Here is a 23,745-nt window from a genome sequence, read left to right on the forward strand (position 1 = left end):
ATTGAGTTTAAACAGGAATTCAGGGTGTGCTTACGAAGAACTCCATCTGGTTGTACTAGGCAGGTGTTTTATTAGGCTTGTTAATAAACCGTTTTCTATAGGGCTTAAATAATTTATGAAAAATACCTTAAAATTATTAATAATTTTAAGTTTTTTCTGTGTATCTACCTCGTTATATATTTTCCCACCTCCCCGGCGACTTATTGCTCATTAGTTATTGTCTGCTCGCATTTTGGCTGATGACAAAGCTCTTTTTGTTATTTTTTAAAGCCGAACGGAAGTTTGAAGTTTTGGTTGCCTTACAAGTTTTACAGCCATTGGACAGACAATGGGAGTTTTGTAAATGAATAAAAGAAAGAAAGAAAAGCCAAAGAAAGGTAGAACATCTCTAATTGCTGAAGAAAGGAAACTTAAGATTTGATTGATGACTCATCTGATTGAGTGATTGAGTGGTTTGCCGGCGGTGGAAAACCTGTGCATAATGAATTAATTAAATGCAATCAGAACTTCAGAGTTTCAGCTCATGACCACTCACTCTTTCTCTTTTTTGTATGCGGATACATAATAATAATGGCGTTAATAGTACCAGCAAACCGTGTACAGTGGGGACTAGGGAGGAATAACTAAATTATTATAAATATTTCCTTTTGGGAACATAAAATTGAGCTGTAAAATGGCTAAAAATTAAAAATCTTTGAGATACTTTTCATAGTTGTTAAATACAAGCGATTTACTAACCGAATAAGTGCTGTACTAATAACTATAGCAACGAATTGAATTTATACATATACTTCTCCTTTTGCTATTTCGTTTCTCTCATTAATTATGCGAATGTTGCCGAGTTTTTCCTCCGCATTTGCAGTTGTTGTTCGTGGAAAAAGGAAGCTTTCCAGTTCGTTTGGTTTCATAGCGCGAGAATTTCAGTTGAAAACGTTGAAAAAAAAACACCAATGCCTAACAATTGCAAATGCACTTGAAGGCCAGGCCATTGTGGTAGTTGTTGTTGTTGTTGTGGTTGTGTTGTTTTTGGTTCCAGAATAAGTGGAAAAAGGAAACTGCTAATGATGATGATTACCATCCCAACCATCGTCATTATCAGGCGTCGCCGACATCGTCGTCGCCGTCAATCGTTCTTGGCATTTTGTGTCTAGTTTACCTTCCTGCCACCAAACAACAACAGCAACAAGAACATCGCATAACAATGCCACAACGATCCACGTCCTGGCGTCAATTCTGCGTTTCCCTCGGCCTTTTGTTTTTACCCACCAACTAACTTTCCATCTTCAGAAACTCCAGGAACTCCTTCCCATTGCAACATAAATTTGCATTTAGCGAGGGCCTAGAAGATATCGGGGTATGTCTATTATAAGGTTAACTGTGTTCATATTCGATTGTAGGGTATAGAAGAAGATTCTCCTATAAAATATAGATACTTTTATTGTTTTTAGAGGGTTTTCCTTAAGTTTAACCAGATATTACTACACATTGGTGATTAAATTTTGTCCTATTCCGATAACACTTTTATACCTTACAACTTTTTTATATCAAATTCCTAATGTTTATGGCTAACAGAACACGATTTGAATAATCATTTTGTGTTTATTAGTTTGATTCCTTATATAAAGGGTATAATAAATTGTATCCGCATTCTGAGCACTTGTTGCTGCTTCTAATTTTGCTTTAGTTGTTGTTGTTCTGGTTGCATCCCCTTTTCCTACTGTTTGTTTTTGTTTTTGCGCATTTGAGTTTGCGTTCCGCTTGACAAAGTTCTTCTGCGCAGTGTTTGTTGTTGCTATCTTTGCCCGGTGGTCATTTGCCAACAGTTTTAAAGTCACTGACGCCGCCTGCACTTGCCAAACGCAGGTGGAAATGAGAGAGAGGGAGAGCTAAAGCAAAGAATGCTCTCTCAATACACTTTAAAAAAGTCTGTACGATTAAGTACGATTTTGTATATATTTTGCTAAAAAAAATATTTAAACTACAAGGCTGTCCCTCCTTTTAAAATATTTTTATTCTTAATTTTCTTTATGGAAAAACGTTTAAAAAACGTTCAAGGAAGATATAGTTATTCTTGTTTAATCTTTCTTTTGAAAAGTGTTTAATTAACAAAAATCACCTAACTTTAAAGCACTATTTTTCCCAAGTGCATCTTGCTCTCACCGGCTCCCTTACTCACCTGCGATCGCTCGCACTGCCTCGCTCTTTCGCTTCGGCGGTTGCGACTCGAGTGCTTCTGTGTGTGTGTGTGTGTTTTGTTTTTGCGACCGGGACCGCAGTCCGTACATCACTTCGCTTCAGAAATGCGTCGTCGTCGGACGTCGCCGTCGCTGGCCGCCGTCGTCGGTACCGCAATTGTTTAACGCAATTGTTTTAACGGTTCGAATTTAAAGTGCAAAATAACAAAAAATAAAACAAAAATTAATTGAAAAATTTGTATTTTTTTTTCGGTGTTTTGTTAGAGTGCCAAAAAAATAAAGTGAAAAACATGTCATTGCCACAGTTCTGAGACCATTGTGTTTTTTATATCTGAAGCTGCAAGAATCTAAAGTTTATTTAAAGTTATTTGCTATATCTGATAAAGAATGAGATATATCTAAACACGAGAAGGAAAAGCAGTTGAGATTAAAGTGAAGATAAGGCAAAAGTTTCTTATTTAATTATGCACAAGGCGAAAGCACTTGTTGTTAGGGGTGATTCTTCTTTATAAAGGTTTACCTGTGCTTAGTTTCCCATGACGATCGAGGAAGTGCAGGAAACGTCTTGACATGCACACAAATACACTGCGAAAAACTGTTTTACAAATGATAAATTGTTGTTAAAATGGGTGAAAATGTTTGAGACTTATAAACACAGAGTTTGTTTCTTTGGAAACTTAAAGATTTGAAATCTTTAAAAGTATTTCTTGACTAAATTCTTGAATAAATTCCAAAACCATCCCCCAATCTTGTTATTTTCTTGTTAGAGACACCTGTACTTGGAGAACCATCAAGAGTGGGAATCTTCCCACCATATGGTTCCTCTTTTTTTCTTGTATTTAATTTTGTAACTTTTTGTTGGCTTCTTTTGAGGATCGCAATGCGGATCCTTTGACCTTTTCCATTTATCTTTCCCCTTACCTTCGCGTTTTCCACATCCTCTACGAGGGCTAATAAATCCATTTGGGTTTCCAATTTCACTTGCTTTTACGGCGGGTAATTAGAAACAGACATTCCCACATATTTTCACGGCTGTTCGATGGCAGTGGAAATTACTTAACGATAGGGTTTCACGAACAAAAAGTTACATCCCCGGATTAGTTTCTATATATTATGGAATTACTTTACTATATGCATATGTAAGAGTTTTTCGAAATGTTCCTTTGTCGGGCTTGATTTTTGTGTTTTAATCACGAGTTTGATAACTTCAATCATTTTAATGCTTAGAGATCTCGTCAACTTTTTAAGACTTGCTGTTATCAGTTTTTGATGTCATTATATCTGAATACTAGTGATGTTTTCTAGCTGGAATTTCCCAAGTTTTACTGGTCCGAGAAGGACAATTAACATTCTTCAGATACATACATTAGATACTTCGCATGTAGTACAGTTCCAATGACAGGAAGTTCCATTGAGATACATGTGTAATTTTTAGCATATCCCCAACATGCAACTTAAGCCTTGAGAATGGACTATATAGCCTTGATTGGAGCGACTTTCACTTGGCAGGAATGCGCTTGTTGCACAGAACAAGAATCCGCATCCGAATGGGAGCGAGAACTAAAACTGTAGCTCGACAGATCAGGTTGGATGCCAGGGGGCGTGGCCGAGGGGGTAAGCAAAAGGGGGTGGTTCCACCAGTTGGAGTTGCCGCTTGAGTTAAGCTTGTGGTTGGCCTTCACTGACTTCGGCATCGATTGGGTGGGTTTGACCCACTAGAATGTTACTATATGCTACACATATGCTATATATATATATAGAAATCATATAGTATGTATATAATTCGGTGGCGTTCTATGTGCGCTTTCGATTCTTGGGGTTAATCTTATCGTTTTGAACAGATAAAATAACTTTCGTGTTACGGTTTTTCTGGCTTCGATTTGATAAAATATTTTCGCCATTCGCTGGGCTTCTTTATTTCTTCACAACCAGGGTTTTTCCAAGCATTTTTGGTGTAATCTATAGCGGGAAAGGTCGTATAACTATTTATGGATTGCCTGTCGGTGGGTGGGGTCATTGATGGTAATCTTGTTACCATCATTCCTCAATTATTCGATTTTCGTTTTCAAGTGGCTACTTCCCGTTCGGAGGTACTTAATAGTATTTGGATTTAATGATTTTCTATAGATCATAATGGATTTGATAGGCTTAAATGATATAAATATTCCTTAATATCAAATACTATTTGTTTTCTGTTACAAACACTTAAAATTCCCACAAATTTGTATCATTTGTTTGTTCATTTTTCTCCCTAATAAAAAACGATACCAGCTGAAAAGCCACAAGAGCGCCGACATGAAAACAAAGCATAAATACCAATAAATCGCTGGCTGTTGGCCATCAAACAAAACGAATCAAAACAATCGAAAATGCACAGTTAAAAGCCGGCTCTGCTTGATTAACTGTTTTGCTTTTGCCTTTGCCTTTCGGTTGCCAAGTGTCACCAAAGTGGCTTGAAACAAAAATAAATAAATACAAACTTGTTGGTTGGTTACAGACGGCAAAACTGAGTGAAAGTGACAGTGAACTCAATTGACCTGAAACGAATACGAAATACGAGCACGTGTTGAATCTATCTCTCTCTTACTAAACACATCTCTCTTTCTTTTATCATCTACCTGTCTCTCTTGCTGCCTTATCATTACGCTTTTTGTAGATAAAAATAATGCGTATAACTAGGATATTAAATAATGCTTGAATAATGAGAGTTGGTGAAGCTTACTCAAAGAGCATTCGGGTTTAACTACACATGGAGAAAATCGGAGGTTTAATGAGGAACTTATACAATAATATATAATATTTAGTTTAAGAACTAACAAATGTTTAAGGTAACAGAACAGTGGATAAAGTTTGGCTCATTTGTTATAAGAAAACCTCTTATCTTTCTACCACTTCCCCATTTGAACCCCCATTTGATCTCAGTGCGCGCACAGCTTTTACTTTTCTCCCCAAAACTTCCGCACTTCCTCTGCCTTTTCACGTACAATTAAGCAAAAGTCGCAGCCGTTTAAATCAATTAAGATCTGTGTTACTCAATCACAGCTCATTCGCCCAAGACCCACCTCCCTTTTCCCTCGCCAAAGGTTCACTCAACTCTGATTTTGGAGTCAAGAAGCGAACCGGTTGGGGATTTTCCCTTTTTCCACTTCGCCCTGCCGCCTGCCACCCTCTTAAAATAAATATATTTAGTTTTATTTTTTTTTATTTTTTGGCAATGGCAATTACGAGTTTTGAAGTTTGTAAGCAGCTTTTGTTGTTTACCATTCGTCTGTGCCCACTGTACTCACTGGCAGTCGCTTGTCGACGACGCTCCACTTTATAAATGGGTAGGAAAAGATGAAAGTTTTTCCCTGCTCAACAGCAATTAATATTAATACGTAACCAAAAGTAAAAAAAAAAAACTACACCGCATTAAGTAAACAATTTCGAAGAGTACATAAAGCGTCACATTATATGGCAGTTGCTCAAAACTTTTCCCTGTACAATTTCTCAATTTGTCCAGATGTCAAAGTGGGGATTTTTGAATAAGGGTTACGTTAGAAAAAGAGTAGGGTATAGGGTATTATCTATTCCAAGGCCCTGGCGGGTGGGGTAATAATTTGTTTACCTATCAGCAGAAATGTGAGCCAGCAAGCGCGTGTTTGTGAAATATAATTTGTGATTCAACGTTGTATTTACACGAATATCGGGTTGGGATTGATATAGCATATATATACAAAAAGGCTATTGGATGTAAATGCCAGTTTTCACACTTGAATTAGCAAGGGAGATTGCTCGTTGATGAAATAGTTACTTATAATGGATATAGTTTAGTTTAAAGTCCCATGACATGATAATGCCGTTTTGCAATGGTTCTCAAACCATTGATCTTGATTAAAGTGTCGCATAATTACCTGTGCAGTAATTAAGCAGAAAAGGGAAAAGGTAAAAGCTGGGAAAAATAAAGCCAGAGCAAGAAAAGTCAAAAGCAAAAGTTGATGAGCCGCAATATAGTGGATGGTTTCATTTCCCCCTCCCGATCTTTTCATAACACGCATGATGGGTGTTAAAGGTTCAAGCTCTTTTTCTTGTCGGTTTTTCTTTTTAGTTTTTAGTCGTTTTTTGTTTTTTGTAGTAATTATGGAAGGCTTTCTTTGGCCATCAACCTGGAATATAGTGGGGTTTATGGCGGAGCTTGTGTCACTTTTGCTAGCTTCATTGTGAAATATTTTCCCGCGGGCCAGCGACCTCAGCATATGGGAAATACTATACAAAAACTAGATGATGATTGACGCCCACTCCTCGATGCCATTATCTCAGTATCATATCATATCATATCATATCGCAGCGATTGATAATAATTGGAGTGCTTAATGTGATTGGGAAAGCCAAACCGAAATGGCCTGGCCATTAGAAAGCGTTGCAATTGACATTAATAGCCTTAAATGGCTGTCAACTGCATTTTCACCTTCTTCACTTGCGTTTCCCCAGACCGAACAGCTTTTCAGTTGTTTTCCGTTTTTAAAAAAACAGCATCTGCTGTTAACTGTCGTAACTGACCCTCAGTTACCCTTGTCCACTTAACTCCCCGCCTCCCCCCCCACTCACCAAAAAGAAGACCATATGTTTTCAGCTGGAAATCGAGGCAAACAGAAAAACAGACATTCTCGATACAATTATTTGCTAATTATTTGTGTAAATGCCCTCCATGATGCTGTACTATTTAGCTTTCTTTGTGCTATAATCATATGCTGATTTAGCTGGCTGCTAAAAAGGTGCCGCCTCTCTCCTTTCACTCAGCCCAACTCTGGGGTCTTGAAAGCTCGACACTTGGTCGAGAGAAAAGTGTAATTGTCTGGGGTTTCGCTCATGGAGAAATATGGTTTAATCATTTTGCTTGGCGATTTGTGCAAAATCAGATCACTGAAAAGATAAGTTTATTGTTTTTGCAAAGCAATAACAAGCTTGAAAAGTGATTAAAAGATAGAGTTACTCAGTTTAAGTACATATCTTAAAGAAAATTAAATAGTATTTTCTTGTTTCCCATACTATTTCCTTATATTTCCCTTTTACAAATTTCTTGGAAAATTCTTTCACGTTGATTTTCTCCGTTATTTGGCCCCGGCGCTAACAATAATGTGTTTTAAATCAACAATAGACGGCCACGCCCACCACCACCGAGTTGCCGCCCCTTTGTAGCTGCACTTAGCTGTAGTTATTTGTGATTTTTCCTTTTAGTTTTTTTTTTTTGCATACATTTTTTTTCCACTTTTTTTCTGCCTTTTGCTACACTTCATTATGGGGCCTTTTTTTCTGCAGATTTTTTTCCCGCCCTTTGGTGCATGGCATGCATAATGACAACGTGTAATTTGGCCTTTCTTTTCTTCTCCTGCATATTTCTTGCACGTTTGTGGCACTCACATTTTATCCCCCCTCGGTCCATCTATTTCAACATCCCCCCGACAAACTGCATTTCCCTCGAACAGATTGGGACCTCACGGCATCTCGTGGGTTGTTAAAGGCCTGATTGCGAATTATGGCCAAGTCTTTCAGAAAACTGAAAAACTGAAAAAAAAAGCTGAAAACTCTAGCGAAAAGCCACAAAGGAATCAACTCGGTTGGGGGCGGTCGGATTGTTGCATGTCTTAGGGGCGTGGCTGCATCACAAAACTTTATATGATCGCATTTTATGCTAATTTACGAGTATTTTTGCTCTTTTCAATTAATTTCTTCCCAAGGGAGTGGCCCAGAGCGCAGCGTTGATTTCATTATAAAATGCATATGATATTTATATGGTCGGTCGATCGGTGGGGGGATCTACGATCAACATTGTAACGCCATTTCTATGCAGGCAGTGTTTGTCTCTTATTATTTATTATATTTCCAATCACAACCAAGAAGGGTTTTGCTAATTGGTAATGCAAATTCGTGCGTGATCTGTTAACTAAAATATTTACTTAATGAATAAATAGGAAAATCATGCTTAAGTACATGATGAAGGTTAGTTACAATACTTACAATGACAAAGGAGATTTGCAAAGTGCAAGTAAGCTTATTGGCTTGGATTGCTAATAAGTGAATGGTTTTAACATTTAATTAAAATCTGCAATAAATAAATCAGCTTAATGCTGCCTTTTGGTTTACTTTTAATTAGCCAAATGACTGAATGATAAATCAATCAATGAATGAATGACTGAACTCATTCACCACAATGACCACTTCGAATTCAATGGAAATGTTAATGAATGAGGCAGACAGGCAGGTGAATCTCCACCCCTCCTCTGACCTTCTAGCCTGAGCGTGCGAATAACTATTAATGCTCATTTCAAGGGATATTAGTTTATCGTTTCACTTCCACTTTTCTTTCTGTGTAGAGCCAAACCAGTACCATAAGTTTGTTTAATTTCTGCACACGACTCCGGCTTTATTTTCGGCTTAAGCAAATATTGTCTCGGCCTGGAAAAATGTTTATGCGAACTCCAGTGTCTATATAAACATATCAATATATATATATTTGCATGAGTATATATTCCGAAAGTATCTGTATCTGTATCTGTAGTTAGTACTAAGGAGACTGACTGCCTTTTGCTGCGTCTAAAATTTCTAGTAGGCAAATAAATCGCATTTGCTAGCGGGGGTCGCTGGATATGGGAGATATATCTTGTCACGCTTCAGCGCGTTGTTGGCGCTTCAAAAAACTGCTATTGTTGTTGCTGCTGCTGCTGCTGCTGCGAACACCGAACGTCGCATTTATTACAGGTGTGTCTCACCATCCATCTCCCTTGCTCCCACGGCATTCAGGCATTCAAACTGCTCAGGTGCATAATCAAAGCGAATTTGTGTGCGAAATGAGTTCAACCTGCCGCCGTTGCTGCCACTGCCTGTTTGCTGTTGCTGTTGCAACTGTCCGTTGTCAGTTGATTTATCTATATATTAATGCATTATATATATATATTATGGAAGAAACTATATATATATTAAGGCATATGCCTCAACACGAACAGAGTGGCGCGTATGTAAAAAAAGGGGGAAATAATATGGTAGCCGTGCAAGTTGGAAAATTGCCTGGGAAAGGCCTTTGCCTAAGACTCTAAAAGACTCTCAGAACCGAAAAACTAGTTTGTACAAAAATTATTGTAAACCCAAATGAAAAATGGGGTTAAATTTTTGGTGAATGTGCAAAGTGGAAAAGCGAGTTGTTGTCTCTCAAGAATCATGTGTGTGTATATATGGTTTCCTTTTTCTTTTTCTTTCTGTTTATGGTTAATTTGATAAGTGCTTTTGTTTATTATCAATTGTGGTCTCAACTTCCTGCGATTGGGTTTAGATATCTCATTCATTGTTTACTTAAGATATATTCTGATTTTGGAATTTGATTTGTCAACGAGTACGGTTCTTCTGCCAGACAGAAATCATTATTCACTCTTACTTTATGGCGCCTTCCGAGAAGTACTTGTGACTTACAATGCCGTTGGCTAGAGTTCTGTTTTCGAATGTGCCGCAGATAGCATTTCCGTGTGCTTCCGATAAGGCAGCCAATTCACAGTGCAGTTTGATAGCGTTTTTGATAGTGCCGAGAGTGTTGCATCATCGATAAGAGTGTAGAAGCCAAAACACAAATAATAATAATAATGACAATGGCATAATAAAAGGCAATGACTAAGTGTTGAATCATAATTAATATTGCGCCCTTTTAAATATCATTTAGCGGTGAAATGTTCCTCAAATTACACTCAAACGGCAGTGACAAAGAAAAGCCAACGAAAAGCGAACTAAAATAACGTAAAAAACTCAAACGATTCAAGAATAAATATTATATAGGCGTATAAAACCAATAAGCAAATACCAAAGATCGGATTTGGAATGTTCGACGTACCGCCAAAATGTCCGGCACTGGCCAATAAGTTGGGCGGTCTCTTTGGCTGGCGACACACCTACAAGGTGGCCGCCAAGCACGAGGGGATTCCTCATGGGCAGCTCCACAAGTCCTACTCCCTCACCCTGCCCAAGCGGCCGCCCTCGCCCTCGGCCTACTCATGCGTGAAGGTAAAATCATGAAGCCAACCAGACATAATGATATAGGAATAGGCAGAAAAAGCACAGATATTGAAATATAAAAAATGTTGAACAAGTTCAAGATTCGAAAAGAGCTGCTCACTGAGAGAAAATTTATGAAATTATAAGAATTTTATAGATTAATATAGAGCAGTACTAACTTTGAATAAAATCATTTAAAAATTGATTAAAAAATCATGTTAGAGTTACGCAAATATTCCATTAATTTGATTACGGATTTCCATGATAATAATTTTTTACGTGCCGTTGGCTTAGCCATGACAAATCCAATCACAATCTCTTTTTGGCATTCCTATAGTTGGATATGACACTTGTTAGCCCCCCCGCGACCACGCCCACATTGCATTTTCAATCTTCTGTTTATGATATATGAGAACGAGATCGTGTTTGTCTGTTCGTTGCCGCATAATTTCCATTGACAAATGACCATAAAGAAATATAATCAGCCAGCTACAGTGGGTAAAAAGCGATTGAATATGGAGAAAAAAATGTGAGATATTTGTATATAATTTTAAGCTGATTACTTTGACCCACTGTGCCGGTGCAGTGCATTTTCAACGCTCCATTCACCGCGGCGAATCGCGATTTGGAATCCCAAAAATCGGAGCTGCATCCGATAGATACTTAGAATGCCTGAATGTGCGCGCTCTTTGACCCACAAACAAAGGCATCGAACAAGCCATGTGAAGAAACAAACCAAAAAACAAAGGCAAGCTGAACAAAAACATAAAGAAAAATAAAAAACGACGCGAAAAATAGCCGAAATTATTGCGCCAAGTTGACGATTCGTTCGACGTTCCAGTTCTGCAGCCCGTCTCAGTCGCTGAGCCTCCAACGCTTTTGACTGGTTTCCAGTCATGATGCAATTGTTTTGTTTCTTAAGCACAGAAAGAAAATACTGCAGATATATACAAATAAAGAAAATATACAATCTATAAAGCAATTATGAAAATATTCTTCGAAAAAAGTGATTACCAAATGTTAGAAATATAGTTTACGAAAAAGAAACCTTTAGATTAGTTTCTATAACTTTATAAATACTCAAAGTATTTTCTCTAAGTGCCCTTGTTGGCCGGCATTTGGCATTTGTTGTGGAATCCAATGGAATGCCAAAAGCAACACCGCCAGCTCCTTGGCTCTAGCTCTGGGCACAACGAGAAGATTGCAATTTGGGGCGCTGGAGGTCGTCGTGGTCTGGCTTATTAGGCGTCGCTCAGGGAGTTCAAGTTGAGCCCACGTGAGTCGACGATTTCTACAGCGAAAACGGACGACCGATGATATGGTAGTAGTGACTCAACACGTAAAGCGCTTGCTCCATGCGGAAGCACCAGATGTGCTGAGATGGATGTGAGAAGCGAATCCACGAGACGATGCGTCTCTTCCAGATTGATTTTTTTTTTTTTTTGATATAACAATATTAATATTTATTAAACGTCAATCAGCCAACTTAATGGCTATAATACGTTGAGTACTACATAGAACAAAATAACATAAATACCTAACAGGAAGGAAATTAACAAATTTTTATAACTAGATAACTAGAGATCAATGCTAATGCTAAATTTACTGCTTTAGGACTCGAGAAATTTGGCGTCCTCTTGTCCAGAGATCGGCTGGATGCCTTCGCTTTAAACGTCTTCTTATAGTAGTGTGAGCTAGCGAGGAGGCTAGGTGGTTTGTGTGAGCTGTGAGACGATCGTTATACCGACTCGAGTGCCTGTTTATCTGTTCCCTAATAGAGGGAATGTGGAGGTCATCTTCTAGAGCTTTGTTTCTGACGTACCAAGGCGCATTTGCAATCATGCGTAACGCCCGGTTTTGAACCCTTTGAATTTTCATGACGTTAGAATCCGAAGCCAAGCCCCATAGTTGGATGCAGTACATCATCGAGGGCACCACAATTGATTTGTACAGTAGCACTTTGTTAGCTAGGCTTAGCTTGCTCGTTGGCTTAAGCAACCAGTAGAGTTTCCTAAGCTTGGAACGACAAGTAGCTGCTATTTTCGAAGTATGCTGCCTCCACGTGAGGCGCTTATCTAAAATGAGGCCCAGGTACTGCGCCTGTGATGATTGCGGAATGATGTCGTCGTGAAGTTTGACCTCCGGAAGGGACTGCACTCTCCAAGCGAAACAGCAGTGTTGTGATTTCCTTCCATTAATCGCTATGTTCCACCTGTTGGTCCACTTGCCGTATGTGTCCAGAAATTCCTGGGTGATTCTTGATGCCTCGATACGGCAAGAGGAGTTGACTAGGAACGCCGTGTCATCGGCGTAGGTGGCCAGAAGTGTGTTTGGTTCATTCGGACAAGGCAGGTCAGAAGTGAACAGAGTATACAGCACGGGACCCAGGACACTCCCCTGTGGAACCCCAGCACGAGCAGATCTTATGCTTGACCTCACTCCTCTTACTTCAACCATAAAACTTCGACCAAGTAAATATGATTTAAGTAAGAGGAATTGGGCAGTCGGGAGAAGAGATTTCAGCTTATACAGCAGGCCATCATGCCACACGCGATCAAAGGCTTCCTTAACGTCGAGGAAGATAGCAGAGCTGTATTGTTTGTTTTCAAAGGCATTCAGAATATGGTGCACAACTCGATGGACTTGCTCAGGAGTCCCATGTTGCTTCCTAAAACCAAACTGGTGGTCGGGAATGGCGTCCTGTATGGTTCTTACTCCCATAATTCTACTAAGGAATATTCTCTCGAATATTTTAGAGAACGTAGGTAGTAAGCTTATCGGCCTGTATGATCCAACAAGGTTCTCCGGTTTTCCTGGCTTTGGAATCATCGTTATCACGGCACACTTCCATTGGGACGGGAAGTGGTGGATACGTAACATCGAGTTGAAAATGAGAACAAGAAACAGGACTCCCTTTTTAGGGAGAGCCTTAGCAACCCTGCTATCAATGCCATCAAATCCTGGCGCCTTGCTGGAGCGTAGCTTTTGAATATGGAGGCAAACCTCTTTTGGACTTATGTGCTTTATGGGGAGTGCATCCGGAGCAGGAGAGTTGAGAAAGGCCCGAGTGTCAGCGACATCCTCCGAGCTCGCAAGGTTGAATGGCTGAAAGCGTTGCTCTAGTTCTTCGGCAAAAGCTAATGAGATCTCTGAGTCTGATTTGCACCATGTACCGTCTGTTTTCTTAATTGGGATCTTCCTAAGAGGCTGCCTTTTTAATTTCCTTGTAGCTTTCCAGAGATTGAAGCCGTAAGGTTTGCTGGGGTCCGCATTGAGAAGCATTTCCTCAAAGAACTCACGCTTGGTTATACGCAGGAGTTTTTTAAGCTCGTCTTCAGTACGTCGATATGCTCTTTTGTCGACTGGATCTTGGGACCTCATAAATCTACGGCGCAATGATCTTTTCAGCCTTACCAAGTCCATAATCTCAGGTTTTAAAAGTGCCTGAGATGGATTGGAAGGTTTGGAGACTTGCCCGTAGGTTGACGATTCCGCAGCGATATGAATGTTCCGAGCAAAAGTTTCAACTGCATCGTCGATATCTTCAGGGGAGTTGAGCACCATATTGAGATTAACAAGTCTGTTAATTACCGCCTGAAACCGCGGAACACTTGCATTACGAGGAAGAATTTGAGGCCGCCGACTGATTTTTAACGCAGCGACTCTTAATGAAATTATTAGTGGAATGTGATCAGAGCTCAGTTCGAAACATTCTGTAATAGAAAGACTCTCCGGGCGTATCCCTCTGTAGACTGCAAAGTCAATGGCTGTTGGCGAATTCTGGCTGTATGGATAATGTGTGGGTCCTCCAGTTGCAAGGACCTGGAAATTTGATCCTTGAACAAGTTCCGCGAGCGCTCTTCCGCGAGAGGTTGAATTTCGAGACCCCCAGAGTCGATGGTGGGCATTCCAATCACCAGCGATTATGAAGTTTGTTCCCAGATCGTCAAAGAGTTTTTCAAAGTCTTCGGCAGAGCATTGAAAGTTAGGCGGACAATAAATAGACGCAATAGATATTTCACCAAGGACGGTTTTGACTTTTAACTGAGACACATTGAATATTTGGACTTTGTAAACTATAAGACTGGTAACATTGAAGGCAGGATTTTATAATTATGGCAGAGCCACCGCGTTTCCGATCGGCAGGATGGTTCGCTTGATGGGTATCGTAACCATGCAAGTTGTAATATGACCTTGAACAAAAGTGTGTTTCACTAACTAGCATAATATCAATATCATGGCTTTGAACAAAGAGCTCTAGCTCAAGGGCTTTGCTAGTGAGACCGTCAGCGTTCCACACACCAATGTTAAGGCCGATTTGACTCATGGTTGCGTTACATGAACCGGGAGAGATCCAGCGAAGGCTTCAGCTCCTCCTAGAGGGTGTTGTGGTAGCAATTTAGAAACAAGACCCATCATCGACACCATCATTTGGAACATCTTGTCAAACTGAGCTACAAGGACCGACAGTCTTTCGTTCGATTGCAAGAACATTTGCTCTTGACGTTGCCATTGAATCCTGTATTTCCGAGCTCTTCCAGATTGAAGATTTTAAATTCGAGATTTGATTTTTGGGAGAGGGCTGGGATGTTGGGAAAGACTTCCATAGCCAGCAGTCTAATGGGAATAACAGATGCAAGATCTGCTCGTCTGCAGATACAGTATGTGCTCTATAAAGTGAACTTTGCGATCTAAACAAAAATCAAACAAAAAATTTTAATGTTTCCGTTTTTCTTTTATTTTCAGCCCGATTCCTGGGTGACCGTGACACATCTGCAGACACAGTCGGGTATCCTCGATCCGGATGACTATGTACGTGACGTGGCCGATGACCGGGAACAGATATTGGCGCACTTCGATGACCCAGGACCGGATCCGGGAGTACCGCAGGGAGGCGGCGATGGAGCGTCGGGCAGTTCGTCCGTAGGTACCGGTTCGCCAGACATTTTCCGCGATCCCACCAACACGGAGGCGCCCACTTGTCCGCGTGATCTGTCCACGCCGCACATTGAAGTTACTAGTACCACATCGGGTCCAATGGCTGGGCTGGGAGTTGGACTGATGGTGCGTCGCAGCAGTGATCCCAATCTTTTGGCCTCCCTCAAGGCAGAGGGCAGTAACAAACGCTGGTCGGCGGCGGCTCCCCATTACGCTGGCGGAGATTCTCCGGAACGCCTGCTGCTAGACAAGGCCGGTGGCCAGCTGTCGCCACAGTGGGAGGAGGACGACGATCCCAGTCAGCAGCTCAAGGAACAGTTGCTTCACCAACAGCAGCCACATGCAGCAAATGGCGGAGGAGGCTCCTCCGGTAATCATCAGCCATTTGCCCGATCCGGACGTTTGTCTATGCAGTTTCTGGGCGATGGCAATGGCTACAAATGGATGGAGGCAGCTGAGAAGCTACAGAACCAACCGCCAGCCCAGCAAACGTACCAGCAGGGTGGTCATCATTCTGGCCACAACCAAAATGGTGCCTACTCTAGCAAGTCCTTGCCCAGGGAGAGCAAGCGAAAGGAGCCACTGGGTCAGGCCTACGAATCCATCCGGGAGAAGGATGGCGAAATGCTGCTGATCATTAACGAGTATGGCAGTCCGCTAGGACTCACTGCTCTGCCCGACAAGGAACATGGCGGTGGACTGCTGGTGCAACATGTGGAGCCGGGCAGTCGTGCCGAAAGGGGACGACTGCGTCGCGATGATCGCATTCTGGAGATCAACGGCATCAAGCTGATTGGACTTACCGAATCACAGGTCCAGGAGCAACTGAGGCGGGCTTTGGAGAGCTCAGAACTGAGGGTTCGAGTGCTGCGCGGAGATCGCAATCGTCGTCAGCAGCGAGACTCCAAGGTGGCCGAGATGGTGGAGGTGGCCACGGTGTCACCCACACGCAAGCCGCACGCTGCTCCCGTTGGGACTTCCCTGCAGGTGGCCAATACCCGTAAGCTGGGCAGGAAAATCGAAATACTGCTGAAGAAGGGACCAAATGGCTTGGGCTTTTCGGTCACAACACGCGATAATCCCGCCGGTGGTCACTGCCCCATCTACATCAAGAATATCCTGCCACGCGGAGCTGCCATTGAGGATGGACGTCTCAAGCCCGGAGATCGTCTACTAGAAGTGGATGGCACTCCAATGACGGGCAAAACTCAAACCGATGTGGTGGCCATTTTGAGAGGCATGCCAGCGGGTGCAACTGTGAGGATAGTGGTGTCCCGTCAGCAGGAATTGGCAGAGCAGTCTGACCAGCCGGCGGAGAAGAATGCTGGCGTGGCGGTGGCTCCACCAGTTGCGGCTCCAGCTGCTACATCCGTTGCAGCAGCGCCTCCCATTCCGGTCCAGAAGTCCAGCAGTGCCCGATCTCTGTTCACACACCAGCAGCAATCCCAGCTCAACGAATCTCAGCACTTTATCGATGCGGGCAGTGAATCGGCGGCTTCAAATGTAAGTTCAAGAAGAATATCTGGAGAATTGGATCTTTACTAATACAGTTCTTTCCTTTTATACCCACAGGACAGCCTGCCACCCAACAGCAACAGCTGGCATTCCCGCGAAGAGCTCACCCTTCACATTCCCGTTCACGACACCGAAAAGGCTGGACTCGGAGTGAGTGTAAAGGGCAAGACGTGCTCGAATTTGAACGCTTCTGGATCGAGTGCCTCCAGCGGCAGCAATGGACTGATGAAGCACGACGGCGACTTGGGCATATTCGTGAAGAATGTGATCCATGGTGGTGCTGCCTCACGCGATGGTCGCCTGCGGATGAACGATCAGTTGCTAAGCGTGAATGGTGTATCGTTGCGTGGCCAAAACAATGCCGAGGCCATGGAGACACTGCGCCGGGCGATGGTCAACACGCCTGGCAAGCATCCTGGCACCATAACCCTGCTGGTGGGCCGCAAGATTCTGCGATCGGCCAGCTCCAGTGACATCTTGGACAGTCACAGTCACAGCCATAGCAATAGCAGCGGCGGCAGCAATTCGAATGGAAGCGGCAATAACAATAACAGCAGCTCGAATGCCAGCGATAATTCCGGAGCAACGGTCATCTACTTGAGTCCGGAGAAGCGTGAGCAGCGCTGCAACGGCAGCGGAAGTGGAGGTGGTACCGGCAATGAAATGAATCGGTAGGATAAATCAGATTATATAGTAAGTGAATAAGAAATCTAACCAAATCTATTGCCTTACAGATGGAGCAATCCCGTTTTGGATCGCCTAACCGGTGGCATTTGCTCCTCGAACTCAGCGCAGCCATCTTCACAGCAGTCTCACCAGCAGCAGCCGCAGCCACATCCTTCCCAGCAGCAACAGCGACGTCTGCCAGCGGCGCCCATTTGCAGCAGTGCAGCTCTGAGGAACGAGAGCTACTACATGGCCACCAACGATAACTGGTCGCCAGCGCAGATGCATCTGCTAACTGGCCATGGAAATACAGCGCTGCTTATCGAAGACGATGCCGAGCCGATGTCACCGTAAGTCTGCTAGTATATTACCTTCTATATAGAGTTATTACTAACTAACTTTGTTGGATTTTTATTTACAGAACCCTGCCGGCGCGTCCGCACGATGGGCAGCACTGCAACCCGAGCAGTGCCAATCCATCGCAGAATTTGGCCGCCGGCAATCAGGGGCCACCCATTAATCCCGTAGTAGTGCCGGGCACACCGTCGACCTCCAGCAACTTTGATGCCACCTACTCCTCGCAATTGAGCTTGGAAACCAATTCCGGCGTGGAGCATTTCTCACGCGATGCCCTGGGACGTCGCAGTATCTCGGAGAAGCACCATGCGGCGCTGGATGCCCGTGAGACTGGAACCTATCAGCGGAATAAGAAATTGCGCGAGGAGCGGGAGCGAGAGCGTCGCATTCAGCTGACTAAGTCGGCTGTGTACGGTGGCTCCATTGAATCGCTCACGGCTCGCATAGCCAGTGCTAATGCCCAGTTCTCGGGCTATAAGCATGCCAAGACTGCATCCAGCATCGAGCAAAGGGAGACGCAACAGCAACTGGCAGCTGCCGAGGCGGAGGCCAGGGATCAGCTGGGTGATTTGGGTCCATCGCTGGGCATGAAGAAGTCCTCGTCACTGGAGTCGTTGCAAACGATGGTGCAGGAGCTGCAGATGTCGGATGAGCCGCGTGGCCATCAGGCATTGCGAGCGCCGCGTGGACGTGGCAGGGAGGATAGTCTTCGGGCGGCAGTGGTCAGCGAGCCGGACGCCAATAGTGAGTTGGTTTAGAAATGGATATTCCAGTAATTTGATTAATGATTAATGTCTGCTTATTTTTAGAGCCCCGCAAGACCTGGCTTTTGGAGGAGGGCGATCACGAGGGCGGATTTGCCTCGCAGCGCAATGGACCCTTCCAGAGTTCCCTGAACGATGGCAAACATGGCAACAAGTCATCGCGGGCCAAGAAACCAAGCATCCTGCGCGGCATTGGGCACATGTTCCGCTTTGGCAAGAACCGCAAGGATGGTGTGGTACCGGTGGATAACTATGCGGTAAACATTTCACCACCCACTTCAGTGGTTTCCACAGCCACCTCACCGCAGTTGCAGCAGCAACAACAGCAACAGTTGCAGCAACACCAGCAGCAACAGCAGCAGCAACAAATTCCCACCGCTGCACTGGCTGCTCTGGAGAGGAATGGCAAGCCACCGGCATATCAACCACCGCCACCGCTGCCCGCTCCGAATGGCGTTGGTAGCAATGGCATCCATCAGAATGACATCTTCAATCATCGCTATCAGCATTATGCCAACTACGAGGACCTGCACCAGCAGCATCAGCAGCACCAGATTAGGTGAGAGCGGGACCGCGCATCTTTTGCATCCCTTCATTTGGCCGGGTGTCGGAATATTAACCAACTTTTGTTTGTTTAATCAACTTTATTAGCCATTTAACCATGTACATGTCGTGTCTCTTTCTCGCCCCCTTTTTTCTCTGTCTGTTCCGCGTATCTATGTTGTTGTCCATGTGATAACCACCCACCTACACACGCACACTCACCCAAACACACACACCACCACTACTACTACTACTACTATAACAATTACACTGGTAAAAACTAACGAAGCAGTGGAGGTGATTCTAGCAAAGCCATTTCGGAAACGCTTTCGGAGTCAACACTCGAGTGCATGCGACAGCAGGTCATCCGGCAGCGCATCAAGGTCGAGGCGGAAAGGTAACCCACCCACTTACACCCACACCCACACTACCATCATTACTACCCACAAGCAGTGCAGTGCGGTTCGTAGATATAAGGCAGCTTTTTTGGTAATAGGCTTAGAGCATGAATCAAACTAACTTATGATTATAAAATTTTAATGCTTTTGGTTTTCACTCTCAAAACTGAGAAAAGAAACATTCATTTTTGTAAATTACTCATTGACATTCCTCACTTGCTTCCGCAGTCGCCGCCATCACAATTACCATTCCCAGCGGAGTGCCCGCTCGCAGGATGTAAGCATGCATTCGACGAGCTCCGGATCCCAGCCTGGATCCCTGGCCCAGCCGCAGTCACAGTCGAACGGAGGAGTGCGTCCGATGAGCAGCTACTACGAGTACGAGACCGTGCAGCAGCAGAGGGTGGGCAGCATTAAGCATAGCCACAGCAGCAGTGCCACCTCATCCTCCTCGTCGCCCATCAATGTGCCGCATTGGAAGGCGGCTGCCATGAATGGCTATTCGCCAGCCAGTCTGAACAGCAGTGCCCGGAGTCGGGGTCCGTTTGTGACCCAGGTGACCATTAGGGAGCAGAGCAATGGTGGCATACCCGCCCATTTGCTGCAGCAGCAACATCAGCAGCAGCAACTCCAGCAGCAGCAGCCCACCTACCAAACTGTTCAGAAGATGTCCGGACAATCGCAATATGGCAGTGCTGCCGGTTCCCAGCCACATGCCTCCAAGGTGTGACTATAGGTGTTGGCGCAAGCGCGCGCCACTCGCGATGTGCTAGCCGAGAACCGGGTCATTCTCAGCGAGGTCAACGAGGAGGTGGAGGTCTTCTACTTCGCCACCGAGTGCTGAACACATTGCATATAATAAGTTTCTTAGTTTGGATAAAATGGGAATTCCATAAATCACACACACACACACATCAGGGGTGGGTTGATTGTTGTAATCTATAAAGTGAAATTTGTAAATTTAACATCAATTGTAAGCCTTAAATGGGATTACTCACCAAAGGCAGAAGGAAATACATATTTTATAATTTGAGGTTTCAAAATGATGTGTAATTCCAAGAGAAGGTTGCTACTTAACTTATTTAATATCCCCATTAATGAATATATATCTATCCGTGATATTCGATTAAGCAAACAAAACCTAGACGTTTTCTTGCTAAATGAAAAGAATCAGCATTAGTTTTTCATCGTATATTTGCAAAGATCCCCTAGAATGGGACATAAAATTGATTTTATATTTGTAAATTTCCAAGAATACAACTTTGATTGATTCGATTTCAAGCCAATTGACCCACCCTAAAACACACATCTAAGTTAAGTTCACGATATATATAGATATATAAAGATTTTTGCATATTGGGCGAAGCAGAAACCAAGAGAGTATCGAGTAAGGAAAGTATTCCCAAAAGAAAAGTGCTTAGACATAAAAACGATAACGATTTGCGATTGTATTAAGCTTTAGCCGTAAGTCCAAGTCAAAAACGCCTTTGTACATAATTAGTTTACGCAGAAAAGCCAACAAGAAAAAAGAGAACAACATCTACATTTCCAGAACACTACGAAAGGTCTTAATGATTTCCATTGTCATTTAAACTTATATCTTTTTTTCCCCTATACCATTTACATATATACTTTTTTTTTTTTTGATTTGTACATAGAACTTGTTTGTTTGTTTTTTGTTAAGCTTTAAAGCGGACGCCATTTAGTGTGTGCAAACGTTTGGATTTGCAAGAAGCGAAAAGTAAAACTTATAGCCAACCCATATATGTATATCTAAATCATATAGCTATATGAGTTAGTGTAGTATATATATATATATAATTTTTTTTGTCCTAAACGATTTAACGAGCTTAGACAAGAAGTTTTGTGCAGCCGACCGCGGCCCAGGTCTCTAAAAAAGACAAGCAGCTTAACTTAGTTAATACGAACCTTAGATATGACATAAGCCGAACTAGTGGGTAAGCCTACATGTATAGCGAATATATACGATACTTTAATTTTTGTGTCTTAAGTAATTTTTGCGATACCGAATACCGAAGTTGCGAATTAAAAGTTACAAATTTTCATAAACAATTAGTCCTGGTTCCGATTTCCGTTTGACCACAACCACCCAACGACTAAATGCTAAGGATCCATCAACGCTTCACCTTGGTGCTCTTCGTCTTCGTCTTGGACTCACCCTCGGCGGGCGGTGGAGTGGATAGGCCATCGGTTGCCGCTATTGCAGTGGACTTGGACTTTTTTTTTTTCTTGGACGATCTGCCCTTACGGTGGACGGGTGCAACAGTGGGCAGCTTCGTTGGCGGAATGGGCTTCAGAACGGTGAAGTTCTTCAAAAGCTCAGGATTGGGCGTCTTATCCCAGTGCTCACTGGTGATTGGGATTGGAAGTTGTATATTAAATTATTAATGTTATGGAAAATGACTTACTCTGGCAAACTATTTGGCGGCACCACCACATCCAGGACGTTGTCTATCAGCCGTGTCTTCAGCATCCTATCATTTGTGGTGGTCGAGTGCATCGATGGCGATGTATTTATCTCGATTAGCCAGGGCTTAAGGTTATTATCAATGATGATGTCATAGCCATAGACCTCGAAGCAGTGCCGATCGTTGGCCATCACCGGAGCCACTGCGTCCAAAGAGTGCCGGATGGTTTCGGTGATGCGTTTCCACAGCATCTCGGAAACTCCCTCGCCTCGCATGCTGTCCAAATAGAGCCAGAGATTCTGTAGTGGCCACTTTCCACCGTGGATCGAATTGTACTCTTCCTGGAGTTGGGAAATAATGTTGTTATATTGTTAAAATGGTGGATATGAATCCTATCCCTACTTACGTTAGTTTTCTGGATGCTGACATTCGTCAAGTGCATGAAGACGTTGTCGATCTCGGCCTGGTCGTACTTTTCGGTGCAGAAGCGGCAGAAACCCTCCTTATAGAGATACGCCTTCAGCGGATTGAATGCGGTCACCAGTACGAAGAGTCGCAGGTCGAACTTCTTGCCACCGATAAGCAATGGATTGTCGATGTACTTGGAGATGACACAGGTGTCCCGGTTAAATTGCGGATAAAAAGTACGAGCATCGTATGCGAACTTCTTCAGCTTGGACAGCTTGTTAACCAGATAAATGCCAACGCCCTGGGATTTACTACATGGCTTGACGATCCACGTGCTGGCCGGATTGCGATGAAACACCTCTACAAACATCTGATAATCGGAGGGCAGGACAAAGGTCATGGGTATGATGTCCAGATGTTTATATCGGGTGCCTCCAATACCTAGTTTCGTTTCCGGCGGATGGCTTTGAGCCAGTGGATCGCCACGGCGTTCCAGATCCTTGCGATACCGCTTGATATTCTTGATCAGTAGATCTTTGCGGGACAACTCAACGGAATTCGGGAAGTGGTTGATAACCCTGCGGAGAGATCTCTACTAGTTAAGTCCCTGGAAATTTGTAATATTTCTTACTGATCGGATCGCATGCGATACGGATGATCGATGCCAAAGATATAGCGGCAGTTCTGGGTGCACGCCCAGTAGAAGTTCCATTCGCCATTGAAGGAAGGCACCTGTAGCCAACCCCGTTTCTGGAAATTACTGACCAGCGCGGACTTGTCCCAATCCGTACTGTAGTACATGCACTTTTGGCCTTTCGGTGGCCTCAGACGACTCCGGATAAATTGTACTTCGATGGGCGGCTGTTGGATTATTTTGACCTCTGGCGGCAGGTCATCGTCACTGGTGGAAGTGCCACCACATTTCTGGCGAAGATTCCTCAGAGCACTGGACTGACTCTTCATGTTCGTTGGGTGGTTGCGTTTTCTGGATATTCCTTTCTGCAAGACTCCAAAGAACTAATATTAACTGAGAATTTTCTCCTAATTTTAAGGCGATCGTAATTTAGTTGCTGACAATCTAGTTTTGGCCTGGCTGATTTCCCTGGAACTCAGCATCTAGAAAAGGAATAGTAAACCTTAATAGTAGTAAGGTTTATCAGGTAAGAATCGTAAATTTTTTTGAAAATCTATACATTGACCTTCTAATTTGTCAGTTTCCTTTCAGTTTCTTTACAGTAATTGACTTGTTCCCACGACTAATGACCGAGTCTTACTGTTTCCCCCAAAACCAAACCAAAAAGCACATCCGCTTGCATGATGATCTCCCCGTGGTAAAGAAAATGAAAGTGTTAATTCCCTGGAAGCTGCAATGTTTGCTCTAAAATTACGTTAGTTTTCTTGGGTTCTAAATAAATGTGAACCTTCTGCCGAATCCCAAAACCGCAGTGAGTGAAAATCTGACTTTGACACAAATATTTGTGACGCTAGTTCACCTGTCCCGGAGCCCACGAAACCC

The 23,745-nt window shown here is 43.2% G+C and overlaps 2 protein-coding genes across 5 annotated transcripts in view; one reads left to right on the top strand and one right to left on the bottom strand.

The window, feature by feature from the left end:
* Positions 1 to 21,465, top strand: part of LOC108105345 (partitioning defective 3 homolog) — a 38,705-nt gene extending 17,240 nt beyond the window's left edge. Inside the window, exons 1-9 of one of the 4 annotated variants that reach the window (XM_017211848.2) lie at positions 2,303 to 2,376; positions 9,883 to 10,220; positions 14,958 to 16,652; positions 16,722 to 17,335; positions 17,399 to 17,680; positions 17,752 to 18,431; positions 18,497 to 19,010; positions 19,287 to 19,391; positions 19,621 to 21,465. In XM_017211848.2, coding sequence (XP_017067337.1) covers positions 10,038 to 10,220; positions 14,958 to 16,652; positions 16,722 to 17,335; positions 17,399 to 17,680; positions 17,752 to 18,431; positions 18,497 to 19,010; positions 19,287 to 19,391; positions 19,621 to 20,122 — 4,575 coding nt within the window. In that variant the 5' untranslated portion in view covers positions 2,303 to 2,376; positions 9,883 to 10,037 and the 3' untranslated portion in view covers positions 20,123 to 21,465. Of the gene's footprint in view, positions 1 to 2,302; positions 2,377 to 9,882; positions 10,221 to 14,957; positions 16,653 to 16,721; positions 17,336 to 17,398; positions 17,681 to 17,751; positions 18,432 to 18,496; positions 19,011 to 19,286; positions 19,392 to 19,620 lie in introns of those variants that run through there. The other 3 variants (XM_017211850.2, XM_017211849.2, XM_017211851.2) reach the window with 3 other exon arrangements.
* Positions 21,364 to 23,717, bottom strand: LOC108105346 (probable tubulin polyglutamylase TTLL1). Its single transcript, XM_017211852.2, has 4 exons — positions 22,861 to 23,717; positions 22,228 to 22,807; positions 21,822 to 22,162; positions 21,364 to 21,762 (listed from the first exon to the last, which is right to left on the bottom strand). The coding sequence occupies exons 1-4, from the start codon at positions 23,190 to 23,192 to the stop codon at positions 21,528 to 21,530; spliced, it is 1,488 nt and encodes a 495-aa protein (XP_017067341.2). The 5' UTR covers positions 23,193 to 23,717; the 3' UTR covers positions 21,364 to 21,527.
* Between the last annotated feature and the right edge of the window lie 28 nt (positions 23,718 to 23,745).

This window comes from Drosophila eugracilis, unplaced genomic scaffold (assembly GCF_018153835.1).
Source record: "Drosophila eugracilis isolate 14026-0451.02 unplaced genomic scaffold, ASM1815383v1 contig_498, whole genome shotgun sequence".
Lineage (NCBI taxonomy): Eukaryota > Metazoa > Arthropoda > Insecta > Diptera > Drosophilidae > Drosophila > Drosophila eugracilis.